The 15,163-nt window shown below is 37.1% G+C and overlaps 1 protein-coding gene across 2 annotated transcripts; it reads right to left on the reverse strand.

Moving 5' to 3' along the window:
• Positions 1–571: 571 nt before the first annotated feature.
• Positions 572–14,898, reverse strand: camkva (CaM kinase-like vesicle-associated a). 2 transcript variants are annotated; one of them, XM_067587094.1, is made up of 11 exons: positions 14,590–14,898; positions 5,537–5,677; positions 5,297–5,428; positions 3,941–4,015; positions 3,645–3,783; positions 3,380–3,500; positions 3,214–3,289; positions 2,961–3,097; positions 2,745–2,823; positions 2,538–2,625; positions 572–2,146 (listed from the first exon to the last, which is right to left on the reverse strand). In XM_067587094.1, the coding sequence occupies exons 2-11, from the start codon at positions 5,629–5,631 to the stop codon at positions 1,835–1,837; spliced, it is 1,254 nt and encodes a 417-aa protein (XP_067443195.1). In that variant the 5' UTR covers positions 5,632–5,677; positions 14,590–14,898; the 3' UTR covers positions 572–1,834. The 2 variants fall into 2 exon arrangements, with proteins under 2 accessions (XP_067443195.1, XP_067443197.1); XM_067587096.1 differs by lacking the exon at positions 3,941–4,015 and having other exon boundaries at positions 14,590–14,897.
• Between the last annotated feature and the right edge of the window lie 265 nt (positions 14,899–15,163).

Below are 15,163 nucleotides of genomic sequence, written 5' to 3' on the forward strand. Positions count from 1 at the left end.
TTGCTGCCACCCAGCGGTTCTTAAATACAACTGGTATATTCAATTTTATGCAGGGGAAAGGCCAGAACATCACATCCTGTTTTATTATTCTTCAGTATTATGTTTGGCTGAATGACTTTCTTAATCATCTGGCAGCCTGATCTACTAACTTCTTCCCCGCAACCAATGATTTTGTGTTTTCAATAGGTCTAAGTGGCAAAATTTTATACCTCTATATTGGTATTAAAGCAATACTGTAGGGATGACTACTGGCGTTTTCACAAAATATTTACACAATGAGATTTTTGATAAATAATCATCAGTAATGTGGGTATAATGACTAAGTGGGCAAATAATAGGTGGAACAGTCTCCTTTTGAAACATCTCAGTGTTGACCAATATTTGTAATGAGAAATATAGCATAAATAAATGCATCGTAAACTTGTTAAATTTCAATAAATATTTTTTTAGAATTAAAATCTCTGATTTCCTTTTAAAGGAATTATTAATTTTGCTTGTAATGTTTTTGCATGAACAGTGTGAAAAGGTGAAGGTGACGGACAACTTGAGAAAAAATTTCACAGTTTCAGCAATATTAGTATTGCTCATTTTATTCATTCACAAGCATTGTAGCAACCTGTTAGCTCAGCTAAATGTTGCTAAATACACACATAGATAAAAAACTACACATGTATACAATGCAAGTATACATACGTAGTGGTACAGTATATGGACTGAGCTATAAACTCTGAATTTTACTACTTACAAGTGACAACACAACAACAACAGCTAAAACAACACTCCACATAGAATTATGTAATCAGGTTTTCTCTTTAAAGTAAGTGTGAAAACGGAGAGAACACACAAATCAATACAGCAGCTCACTCTTTACAGAAGAGCAAAGGAAAACAGCTAAAACATTTCAAAGAAATCAGTAAGCAGTTATAATCAAGCTGTTTCTTTTGAAACATTTCAGTACATTACTGCAACAAATATTAAGGCACTTTAACTTAAAAAAATGCTTTCTTGCTGCCTTAAAATTGTAAGTTGGCTGCACTGAAACAAGAAATATCGAGTCAGGGTGTCAAGTTGAATCCACTAAGTGATGATCTGTATCTGATTGTTACGCAATCTTTCACAAGTAAGAACATTTTAGATACAGTCATCAGTGTGTCACAGGTATTATACAATTCTCAGCATAGCTAAAATAATTTAAGTTTTACTTCTTTTTAATTATAAATTGACTTAAAATTCACTCAAGACACACAAATAATAAGTCCATAACTTCTTGTAACTATTTTCCAATTAGTTTTCTGATGCATGAACTCAAATATGCATGCTGGAAAGTATTTGAATCCGTTTACATTTTAAAAAATAAACCTTTATATGATCAATTTACCAAATCTTTCAACTCATAATTTTAAGTCACAAGACATGAACTCAGAATTGTAAGTTCTGAAGCTGATAACTAGCCATTTGTTGAAACAGACAAATACATCTATATACAGTGAGATGACTAATAAAGATGCATGGATTTCACTAAATTACAATTTGCGTTTTTACAGTTTTCAGGGAAAAGGGAAACAACAGTAAGAGCTACTTTTTAACTAGCTTTAAAGGGACTTGTACACAAAATAACGAGAGAGAGAGAGTGGAGAACACTATTCAATAGACCAATCAGTACAGAAGGCAAAATGATGAAATGCATGGTGTTGTGAAATAACTCAGCACTGAAAATGCAAACTGGGGGATAGTCGAACAACATATACACCGTATCATTGTGCCAAATTTATTGACTGTACTGCTCATGTGCTTGTTGGTTGGCAAGGGTCCTCTTCTTCTTTTTCTTTGACGCCTAGTCTCCCTTTCTTTGTGGCAACATTTGGAGAACATCTCCATTGCATCGTGCCTGTGGTTGCTCTTCCTGTCTGGCTGCACTGGGCAGAGAGAGTGCAGAGATGGTGGCAGTCTGTGTGTCAGGAGCCTTCTCACTTAGAGCAACCTCTATGCTGGCATCAACACTGTCGCCGCCGCCAGCTGGAGGAGCAGGGGCGCCACTGGGTGCATTGGGGTCAGCAGCAGCCCCTGTAGCAAGACCAGAAGCCCCAGAATCACCCTGCTCAGACGCTCGAAGTCTCTTCATAAGGGTGGTCACTCTAACAGCTTTCTGTGAGTAAAAAAAATATATAGTTACTTCAAAAAGTTAACTAATCGATCCTTATGGCAAAATTAGGTTATTACAGCAGCAAAAAATAACAGAATGCTCAGGATGAAGAAGACCTGATTAATTGTGTGGGGAATATTGAAGGGAAGCATGAGGAAAACATATACAATGTGAACTGTTGCTGCACTTGACTGCAGTGAATTCAGTAGGTATAGAAATATTAATTCAGTTTAAAATGTTGGTAAGATCATAAAATCATGATTAGCTGAATATAGCCAATCCTGAGCATTTTGCTATTCACTGCAGTACTGTCCTCCTAGTTGGAGACTTTATCATAAATGTAAGATAATCTAATATAAGTGGAACAAATAATGATACACAAGTCAAATGATACCTTCCACTTGGCTTTGACAAAGTTCTTTTCTATTTGAGTACAAACTCCATCCTTGATGTTCTTGTCTGAGGCAGCATTTCCAGAAATCCTGTGAGAAGGGACAAGACCACTATTTTCTCCCAAACATTATTAGATTTGTGTTACCTAAAATGCAAAACGCAAAACTTCAGTTTTGTTGGTGGGACCATTCATATTTGTACTTTTTACCATTCATGGGCAATAGCTTCTTGTGCAGTCAATCGTTGATCTTGGTCCACTTCCATTAAAGTTGCCACTAAGTTTTTGGCTTAGAAACACAAGAAAATAATTATAACAGTGAACTTGCTTCATCCAACATTCAAACTTTGAGTACATCATCTGAGATGTACATAATGAAATTACATTGACAGACATTTTTTTTTATATAAATGAGTTATCTCTTACCAGAATCTGAAATGTCATCCCAGTATGGTGAGTCAAATTCATAGTCTCCTGACAAAATCTTAAGGAAAAGGTTCTTATCACGATTATCAGAGTCGTCTTCATCAGCATCATCATAGAAAGGAGGGTTCCCAGACAAACTATTGAGTTGGCAGAATAAGAGCATTATAGGACAAGACATTCTTATTTCAAAGCTTATCTAAAAAAAACCCTTAAGTAAAATAAAGATGCTATATACAAATATATTTGTATTTACAGTATATACATGATGACTCCTATGGCCCAACAATCCACAGGTCTTCCATATCTCTGCCTCCCAACCACCTCAGGAGCTGAAAGCAAAGAACAACCTTTAAGCATGCTCATGCTATTCTGTGGCTTCTGTAGATAAAAATTTGTTCCTATTGGTTAGCTTAACCCACCAAGATATTCTGGAGTCCCACATGGATCCTTAATCAATCCATTTTCCAGTTTTGCCAACTGGAAGTCACTGATAACAATTTTGGAGTGTTTCAAACGATTAAAGTACACCAAGTTCTCCAGCTGTATGAGTAAACAAATCAAATTTGATCAAGCATTTAATCTGGATGCATTTCATGTTTGTAAAGGACAGTTCTTCATACATAGCTTACTTAGCATGTGGTGAAATGCTACTGCATTTCACTAGGTGTCAGCAGTGTAGTATACCTTAAGATTTCTGTGGACGATTTCAAGAGAGTGCAGGTAAGCTACGGCCTCCAACACCTGCCTCATAACATTGCTGGTGTCCCTCTCGGAGTAGTAGCCTTGATCTAAGATCCAGTCAAAGACCTCTCTGCCTGTGGCACTGGGGAGATGGTACATCCAAATCAAATACGATCACTTGTTGATGACAGAAATGTAAAAATGTTTCACAAGTTGAATAAATCACTGGTTTCATAAGGAAGCACAGTGCATACCAGTCTGTGCCAAATTTTTTCTCAAGTGCCTCCAATAATACTCACAGCTCCAGAAAAAGAAAGTACTCTTTCTTAGTTTCAAAAGTGTCAACCAGCTGGAGGATGTTATGATGTTTTACCCTTTGAGGAGAGGAAAAGGGAGGAAGAGAATAATATGAGGAAAGGAGGAGAATGGAGGGATGTAAGATTGGTTAAAGTGAAGAAGAAACAGAGTCTGTAAGTAGTACAAGGCAGCTATAGAGTCTCCATGCCAGAAAATCAGGACAGTTCAAGTAAAACTGATAAGTTGAAAGCATTTTTTCACACCCTTTGAAAACTATTAGTATTACAGCACCACAATCCAACTCATCTGAGGACTCAAATGGACCTAAGCAAGCAAGTTACAAATCACTATAATAATGTGTGATTTCCAGCTTTTTCAGAGTAATAATGCTTAATAATTATCCCAGTCCTACATTAAATTATGATATAATGGATTTTGGGCTTTATTATGAAGTGTTCTTGATGCAAATATGAATAAATTGCAGTAAAATAATTCCCAAGACATGACCATACCTAATATTATGACATGGTACCTCAGTGTCTGTCACAAAACACAGTTTTAACACAGACTGGTGATAAACAACATTTTTGTTATTGTCAACAAATCATGAAAAGAGCAAAACCAACAATGTGTAGTTCATCTCTCAATATTTCCTGATTTCCCTCAGGGAAGGTCAGATGATAATAAAACCGGATAATCCTCTGAAGTTGTCTCAAACAGGACTAAATAGTGTATTTGTACTACTTTTAGTTGCGGATTTGGTGTGCTAATGAGTATTCACAGCATGTATGTGGGACTGAAAATAAACAACAATGTCCATATTCATGATGATAAAGGACTATATCACTCAGTGCAACTGTGTGGTTCACTGATGTGTTTTTAATGGAAGTCTACGACACAGAGGAATAAGCTACACAGACTTTGGCTAAACAAGTAGCTCTTATTTATATCAATTTAATGTTTATTTTTAGTCTTTTCATTGGATTTGTTGATTGTAAGAATCACCAGACTTGTCATTTACAGAGTGTTAAAAACAGACACTTATGGATTTAAAAAAAGAGCCAGAAATTGAGTAAAAGAGTAGTGAGAGTACTAGAGCATAACTAAGTGTACTATTATGTATTATTATTATTATTATTATTATTATTATGTATTACATACTGTATACATTTTATAATGTGCACAGGGAAAACTTAAGGATGTCGGGCAGGTTTTGATGAGCTTTTGCACCACACTTTGCCGTGTCTTTGACTTGAGCTGAGCAAAGTATTTTGCTGATCATTGTGATTACACTTTGTAAGGACAGTGACTCAGATATACTATAAACTCTATAACGAAGAGTTGCAAACTTCACTTACATCTTTAAGATCATTATCTCATTCTTGGCAGCTTTCCTCACTTTTCTTCCATCCTTTTTGTGGAACTTTTTACAGGTGTACATTTTCAAGGTGTTCCTATCCTTCGCCCGAAATATCTCACAAAACTCCTCTCTGTGAAAGAGAGGGAAGAGAGGAAAAGGGAGCATACATTATTATTTGAGTCAGGTCCTTCAAGAGTGTTTATACACTAAATAGCATGACAATATACTAGGTACTCACGATTTAACAATTTGTCCGAGGTCATATTTGTCGGTCACTTCTGAGGGATTGTTGTAATCCTTCTTCTCCCCGAGTGTCAGACAACCAAATGGCATGGCAGCTCCTGCCTTATAGCCAGGGAAAGTCCTGCCACAACACAACCTGTCAACAATATGCAGAATGTTAGATTTGTGTACAGTATAGTACAGCATCATTTCAGAAGATTCACAATACAATATATAAAGTGGATCTGAACACAGGTGAACACTGAATCAGAATCTGGAGATTTTGTCTCATTGCTGAGTAAAATAAAACAGAACCACTGTAAATGTATTATTGTGAGGGCACTTAACACCATATGAATGCCGTAAGTCAATGTGCACATTTATAGGAAGCAGTCTGGGCACATGATCATTTTGTTCTCAGAAACCTTTTTGGTCACACACCTGAGGATAGGAAAATATAATTTAGTTTGTGGGAGCAAATGATTTCTCAAGATCACAAGAGGAACACAACATAAAAAATGAAATTTTGCAATAACATAATCTTCTTCACTGAACTCCATCAGACTACAAGGCTTGTTTCTTTCCACTCTGCAGTGAGTCAGCTCTGTACTGCAGCAACAGCAGCAGCAGCATTATTTATCTGTCTGCTTTCCACAGTAAGAATATTCAGATGAACTTGACCCTGAAATGGCTCGAACTTTTTTTTCTAACCTTTCTAAAATGTTTTGAAAGACTCTTGAAAGTTGAGGAAGCTGTTAACTCGCCAACTCTGGACGATCAAGCGTAGAAGAGTTTTGTGTTTTAATTTCTGCTAGCAAGTCTGTGACAGATGAGGCTGTAACTATAATGAAATACACACTGTACTTTAGACTAGCCCACAGCGTCTGCACTGAGGCACATCTTCACAGTCCACTGGTAGCAAGAACCTTACATTAATAAAGTGGATTTGGGAGGGAAATGTTTGATAATGGAATCAGTATAACCACTATAAGGGACAATATAGTGCATGATTGCATAACAGATCCTGTCATTGATGTACAGTACAATCATGCACGATAGTTTTCCTGTAACACAAATAAAACAAGTGCTACAATTTGGAGTCTCCTGCCTTCATAATATAAGGGTGAACAGAACAGGTACAGTAAAAATTCTTATTAATGTCTTGAGAAACTTAAATAAACAGAGATTTCTGTTTGATCAATCAATCGATCAATCAATCAATTTTTATTTATATAGCGCCAAATCACAACAAAAGTCATCTCAGGGCACTGTTCACATAGAGCAGGTCTACACCGCACTCTTTAATTTACAGAGACCCAAAAATTCCCCCATGAGCAGGGAACCTCAAGCAGAACCCGGCTCTAGGTGGATCTAGTGAATGAAATTACCTGACAAATAAGGTGCATCATCACATGGATAGAAAAATCCAATATTACCATGGAGCAGTGCTGCTCATTGATTTGCAACAATTCCCACAATGGCCTCATACAACAAGAGATAATAAAGGTACAGATAGTACAGTTTGGAAAAATCTCTGATGGAAGATCTCTCAGTATACATCATCATATTACCCAACCCTAAACCGAATTATACTTTAAATTAGCATCAGTGTGACTCACTTCTGACCAAGATAACACAACTGATAACTACTGTATATCTGATACAGTAAATAACTGTAGATAATTCATTGCATTTAACGTAACATTTCTAACTGTTGACAACAAAATGCCCAATAAATGGATCCGCACAAAGTCCTTAACACATTTCTATGCCAATATCACAGGCTCAAAATAAATAAATAAATAAACTGGCTTCATAAGCCTGCTTATTTTTTTAACCATGAAAACCAGAGAACTATCACGGACGCAGGGTGATCTAACTCTAGCTGATTTGCTATAAGATGTTTTTCAAACAAAGCTCAAGCAATCATGGTGTGGCATTTAATGTTGTTTCGAAATATATGTCTACTTCCTTTAGTGACTTTCAAATGTGTTTTTGGCAAAAGTAGCTGGAAAGGATACTTAACAACCTGACCCTGTTGTTGCAAAAACTGAACTGTGGGATTAGAATATACAGCTTCAAATGAGGCTGACTTGATTTGGTGCAGCTGCTCAACAGAAACAGATCCACAACTATCAACTAAATATGATGGGTGACATAGTATGCTTATATGGTAAACAGACTCAATTTTTTTGGCAAGCTAAACAGTAGAAATGGCAGCCAGCACAGAAGAGTGGGAGTAAAAAAAATTCAGACTGAGCTGCTGTCTGGACCCTATCGGAGGCAGAGATTTCTCACAGCTGTAGCATCCAGTATTTAGTGGAACAAAGAGTGTTCCTATAAATGTAAAAATGGAATATGAAGAATGCACATGCTAGGAGGAATGTCTATATCAATCTGCTTTATTACTGTTTATTACAAGGAGGTTGTGAATCAAGAGAGAGCCCTTTAGTTGAAGATCTGACTCATTACTCTATGATCCAGTCTCTGCAGATATCTACTGTGGAGCTGGTATAAAAATTGTTACCTTATGTAAATTGCTGGATTATTATCACAAAAGTCAGTCTCTTTCCACTAATGTTCCTGATTTTGGCCTCTTTATCAATACTGATTTAAGTGGAGATGATCTGTCTTTGATCCATATACCGCAGGGAGGGGGGGGGGATAATCCATTTGGATACAGTCCTATACTTTAACAGGATATTAAAGTTCCACTGTTCTCTGCACCCTTTTCTTTACATGCAGTAGCTATGCAATATCTAAAAAAGACTCTTTAACAAATCTGTGTGATTGTCAGTGAGGTCATATTTGCTTTGGATTTGTTTTATTCAAATTTTAAATATTCTATGGAAGTTTTTTAAAAATTTTTTATCTGACACTAATCTGTCAAACACTAACACTAACTGGTTCCCATCTATTAGTATGCAGTGTCAGAGCAACATGATAACACTGAGTTCATGCAACTTTAGCTTTGTGCTCAAGGGCAGGCATTTTATTGGTAAGAAGACTGAATTGAAACATTATCTTCTGCATCATCTCCTAAAATTACACAAGCAAAACAGTTATGGTAACTAGTTAGACTAACTATACATAAAGAATGTAACACATGCCAGTTCTAACAAGTTAATTTAGTTGTCTCAGCATGGTATACACAGATCCTCACTGCAGGTAACACTGTTTTGGTTACTGCCCAAAACATTTATGGGGAGACTTTAGCTGTATATGGAAAGTTTCTCACTACATACAATATTAACAGCATTCTAGGAAGTTGTGCTCTGTCAATATCAAACAGATACCGAGTAAAACATTTTATGTTTAATCCAACATACCATTAATTACATTCTATTATTTTATTTTTTATAGACAGCAGTATCACTACAGTCAGAGACAAATTTGATTTATTTAACTGTGATCATGTCATCTATAGTGTGATAAAATAGACAGGATTAACTAGAAGTGGGCCAGGATATTATTGACTTTTGTGAGCAGATGGGCTCCGGTTTTGCAGTATCTTTGCATTTCTATTGTCTGTCAAGAGTTTGTCAACCATAAAGCTCACATTCAATAGTGGAAATGGTTCAATAGTTTGTATTTTAAATACGTGGTAAACCAACATTTTTTTTAATAAGACACTGATTTATTAATGATGCAAGCACAAGGCAAAGTATTACCAGCATTTCCAATTCTGTTTACTTCATGTGCTAAAAACCAACTGCCACTCTAACAGTAAACCAAACAGTTGTAGGTTTATTTGGAGTAGCCAAAGGGATAAGGTCTCCTCTATTCAAACATTATCCTTATTGTTTATGTCCGTCCCAGATGATGCATTGCACTTAGGGATGTTTTTTTTCCAGAAGTATGAACAAGAAAATGTTTCCCTAGGGTGAGTAAGGAGGGACAGAGAATATTGTAAACTACTCAAACACACAGCCCATCTCTTACTGCAGAGCAATTATGTATTTCAGCTCGCCATTTGCCTGATCAAAACGCAGCATACAATAGCATGCCCCATCTCTGTCCTAAAGGGGAGGGCTGTCTGTTCACCATTAGGCGAACAGATGATGATGAGCATTTTAGAGATATGCTCCAGCTAAATCAAATCCTCCACATGGATCCTGCAAGAATAATACCCAAAGTCACCATTAGTGTTTGCTGGCTCTCACCTAAATTCACACAATCAGGCTGCCTGTGTATATCAGAATTATTTCTTTTTATAATACATGCCTCAATCCTGTGCCATGATACTCATTTAGCCCAATACAAGCACACAGATTTAAGATGCCGAAACATTATGTTCTTTTCTTTTGCGAGGCATACGGTATTCAACAACAGACGAGTAGCCAAAATAAAATGGCTTGAACAATATCATCATGTTATTTACTAAACTATGCATCTATGTATCAGGTCATGTCTGACTGGAGTCTCAAGCAAACCCTCATGTAGAATGAGCTCCTACGGTACACTTTGATGGCCTCTGTCTCTTGAAATTACCACACCACCAATAGCCACATCACTAAGACAAATAATATTGTGCATGCCAATCAGAATTATGGGACGAGGCTGATGTCAGACCACTTAATGCAATCATTAGACCTCACAATGAATCATAGATCCACCTCTACACCTGTTCTTAGAAGCTTGACTCACAGTACCACCATGCACCAGACACTAAATACTAAGTACTATAAGTCAGACAGAATTTTGCACGCACTTATTTTTTCCCCCTTTCAAAGCAATCTTCAAGATAAAAGGCTGCTCTCCTTCACCAGCAGAAGAGAAAGATAGAAGGCACTCAACTATTGCTGAATCAGAGGTCTTTTATCTTTGCCTTTTGAGAGATCTAAATGAAGTGTTCTTCATTAATGGGAATGTAAATGCTTCAAATTCAGACTGTCGCAGAGCTTGGCATTGAGAAAACTTAACTGTGGACACCCTTGGGGGATAATGACAAAGGCAGAGAGCTGTTGCTTTTTGATAAACAGATTTCAAATCTGTGTCCAATTAATTTTCCAGTTGGGTGACGCAGGTAAAGATAAAATGTTTTCTGTTTAAATTATTTTGTTTTTGTAAGTCATACTTGCCTTAATAATCAGCCTAGAGCCATAACAGTGGGTCAGCTTGTTTGGTTTGTAATCAATATTTTTCAAAGAATGACTAATTGAATAGGTTTAATGAAAAAGTTTATGAATGAAATACGTTCTTTGCTATAACAAGGGCAATAGCCACCATGGCTGAACAAATCAAGACAGTGATAGAAAAAGTGCATCTGTATAGGGGTACTCTGCACTCTGCAGAGACCACGTCAGGTTTTCTTGAAATGTGTTTCTTGGGGTTCTTTGAGACAAATTATCGCTGTCTCCAGGCCAATATATGGACTAGCAGGGACTGAGCCAATGATACACACTGAAAAATGGCAACAATTAAAACATATGTGTTATTGTCACATGTTCCATACACCATCCAATCAAGGCTTATTCAGTTGTTCATTACCTGCAGTCACAGTTATCAAAGTTATAGCCTATAATAAGAGAAAGTATTCTTTGAAAATGGCTGCATAAACATAATGTTCACACAGTATATAATGACATGATTGAATCATTGATTAAGAATGAGACCAACTTCTTTGATACGAATTTGACTGGACTTGACTGTTTCCATGATAAAGTATTGACAGGACATACTATATTATATTATATGATTTGTTGTCTGGTGCAAAAGCATTATGATGGTCTACAATCCTAAAAGGCTGTGAGATGATCAACATTAATGTCAGTGAAAAATTATGCCAGTCCATCATTAATGAATGAATGAATGAATGAATTAATTAATTCAGTCATTCATTTGTATATCAACCTGTAAAATTTGATATCTCAGGTTCCATCTCAGACACCCATCACAGTTCTAATTTAGCAAAATAAAAAAATGCGTCTTCACACTGTGCAAGCTGTTGCAGATCTACACTGATTAGTCTGAGGGGAACGTTATGATTTAATACAAAACGTGTTTTAAACTCACACATCACAGACACTGTTGGTAAAACTTGGAGGGATGAGGCATCTCGGCATTATGTCTGTCATGTTTTGGCGTGATTTTGACAAGACTTTGGAAACTTTGGAAAAATAATGCATTTTTTGGGACTGTTTTGGCAGTTAAAAAATGACTTTAATTTGTTTCATGAGCTTCAAGATAAAATTATCTACATTTCAACTTGTTACACATTCTCTACTAACCTTGGAAATTACACTAGTAAATTGCTTAATGAGGGTGCTATAATTAGAGATAACACTTTCAACTCAACAGTGTTCCAGCTATTGCAGAATACAAAGGGGAACATTATAATTAAAACTAAAATATGCTTAAAATATCTGAGACAATCCCACTCCCACTTTGCTGAAGAGAAGATGCATCTTGGCATTGTGTTCTGGCATTCATACTGATTGGCCAAACAGACGTGCTAAATTTAAATTTCTAAATTTAAAAAGGCTGACATGAATCCACTGCCTGTATTTTAATTAATGTGTTAAATAATTAAATTCATGCTCAAAATCAATAAAAAATATTAATTTTCTATACTTTAAATAAAAAAATAATTGGATTTAGGTGTGCTCACTGAGAGATTCTGTTTCAATAATTAATAATTCAATGTAAAATTGACAAGAGGCTTCTCACCCCAATCCAGCTTTCAAAGTTTCAAACACTGCAAGCTGAGTCGTGCTGACATACAGAGATGAAAATTGGATGATGTGGATTATTTCCTCTAAAGTAGCTGCATCATTTTTATGAATGTTGTTAATCGTTGCCTTGTTACAGTTTATTGTCAGTCTTACTAGCACACTTTGCGTGCATGTAATGTGTGTGTGTGTGTGTTTGTGTGCGTGTATGTAGGAGGATATTTATGAAATAACTGAAATTTCTCAAGCATCTTTCGGATGCAGTTTGGGGCCACTGAGAATCACAGTACAGCTCAATAAAAAAATTTCTGTTAGATTGCTTAATGATGTTGGTAATTTGTGTGTTTTTGTCATAGACATGACTAGATTTGATTACCTTTTTTATGAAATAATAATGTTACTATTTTAGAACTAAGGTTTGTCGGTAAAAGTCACATCGGACGGTGGCAGCAGGCTAGAGCCGTGGATTTGGCAAAAGTCGAGCATCTTCAAAGGGAAAGGCTTGGTGACAAGGGGCAGATGGTCTTTTGTTTGAGCCAAACTATAAGGCCTGTAATGCTTCATTTAGGGTCTAAATGTCCTTCCTGCAAGGTGTGAACACACACACACACACACACACACACACACACATACACACATACACACACAAAATAACACTTTTATTATATCAGACATGAACAGGAGCAGACATGTGTGTTTGTTTTGCAGAGAGGGGAAGAACAATTCGAGGAGTATGAATCAGAGCCGTCTTTTGTGCTTGGTTCTGCTGTGCATTGAGTCTACCATTCATCTCTTCTTCAGGCATCACCGGCTCATCTGACCAGTTTCTTCTGATGTTGTTTTGTTGCCATGGTTACCAAGTACTACAGTATGCACCATTGGTACTGTCGGTACAGAACAGCTCTCTGCATACTCATCGACATTACTGCTCAAGACCACTGCCACTTCATGTGACGGATCATGAATTCAAACAGTTAACAAAACAAAAATCTCCAGAATATAAATCAAACTAATGACGAATAGTTATTATATTAATATTTATTTGACCAATTCAATCTGCAAACAATGTGTACTCCGCAGACAGCTGCTTGAACTTGATTAACTGTAGCTGAATGTCCAATCAAACACATCATGAAAACAGATAACACATTCAATTCCGTGTGAAGCCTGTTACATAAACAAAAGGCCACGACTCCATTTAAATGAGCCTTTTAAACATTCTATTCATTGATGGGTCTTTCGCTGTTTCTCAGAACCAGCCATCAAGGCTGAGGGGGGAGAGAGGAAAAAAAATACACCTGTAAAAAATAATGGTGTGTGGCAGTATTTTTGAAAAGAACTGAGACATACAGCAGCATACCGGGGCTCTCTCAATTTATTTTTCGACAGTTTTATTTCACAGTATACCTTAGATACATTTAACTTTTAAATGCTGGCCATTCATGAATAAGCCACAAATCTTTCCAATAGTGTCATTGCACCAACATACAAGTCTATTGTTTCCTGCTTAAAACCAACAGGCTTTGCAGCAGGGCTTCCCAAACTTTTTCTGCTCAACTAATACAGTCATTGTAGGCTACTTACATGATGCATTTGATCCATATATCTATGTAACAACCTTGGAAAGTCTGTAAGGCCCTCTCTGCCCCCCCCCACCTCTCCTGTGGTTTTCTTTTTTCTATTCTGTCGTGCCAGAGCACTCACCCTCCTTCTGGGGCGTACAGAGTGGTTTAAGCACTGGCAAAGTGGGTATTGCAATCACAGGCTCTTGGGTGTGAAATGATGACAAATAATGACAAGGAGGCAGGGACACCGCGAGACTGTGAGACTGTGAGAATGTGAACTCAAGAAGTGCTGCAGTCTGAGTGCATCAGAAACATGCCTTGTGTAAATCTGAGGCTCAGTTTGTGCAAGTCTTTATGAACTATAACTATACATCTTATAATGTTAATGAACTTGTTGAGCTGCTCATACTGACTGGAGTGTAAACTTCGCTTTAACAGCAAAACAGGTTTCACCTATTATAGCCTGAATCTTTTTTTTTTTTTTTTTTTTTACTGAAAACCTCACTGCCCAAGCAGCTTGGCAGTTTAAATATACAGTATTTGCGCAACACCCAGGTAGACTGATGTTGCAGCTGAATAGATCACATGAAAACTATCCTGCAGGTTTCTTAAATCATGTGAGCATGTCTGATATTCGTACCGAAATGTTTTATTGGCATAAAAGTTTTGAGAGGAAATGCTGTGTCCTCCGTTTGAATATGTTAGATGCAAAGACGACAGTTACTGAATAAATAAATGGAGAACATTTTTCACTTCTCGCGTTTTTGACAGCAGTGATTTTTGCAATCTTATGGCGGTAAGCAAAACATTATACGCAAATTGCGCTCACTTACCTTCAATGAAGTAAACTGGCAATAATGAATATCCAACCCTCTGTCTAATGCTTTAGTATTTTCCCGGCGCGGATTGAAATCACTTTCCTTCCACTATTTTTTTGTGTTTTCAGAGAGATTTTTAAATATCCTCGAGCATTTCCAACAAGTCAGCTTGCGGGAGTAGGCTATTACGTGAACGTGTGATGGTAACAGCGGGCTATGATGCAGCGAGGAAGGAGGGGAGGTGTGCGCGATGTACGGTGCGCCATGTGTGTGTGTGTGTGTGTGTGCGTGTGTGTGCGCGCAGTGCAGCAAATGTTTTGATAACAGTGTCATTAATTGTATGAGTTTTAGCTGTGAATGACCCTGCTGATGTTCCCACTGCTGAGCTGGTGGCTGCACGTCAGCTGTCCTGCGCTCAGAAGCAACAGCGGGGTTAAAAGATGTTTATTTTTCTTCCCCAAACTCCCTCCGGAAGTTGGTGCCGCTCAATAAGACCACATTTTCCACAGAACAAGAACAGCTCTCTAAAAAATAACCTATTCCCTGCACATCCACATGCCCACCTCTGATCTGACCTCCTATAGAGGAC

This window comes from Thunnus thynnus, chromosome 4 (genome assembly GCF_963924715.1).
Source record: "Thunnus thynnus chromosome 4, fThuThy2.1, whole genome shotgun sequence".
Classification (NCBI taxonomy): domain Eukaryota; kingdom Metazoa; phylum Chordata; class Actinopteri; order Scombriformes; family Scombridae; genus Thunnus; species Thunnus thynnus.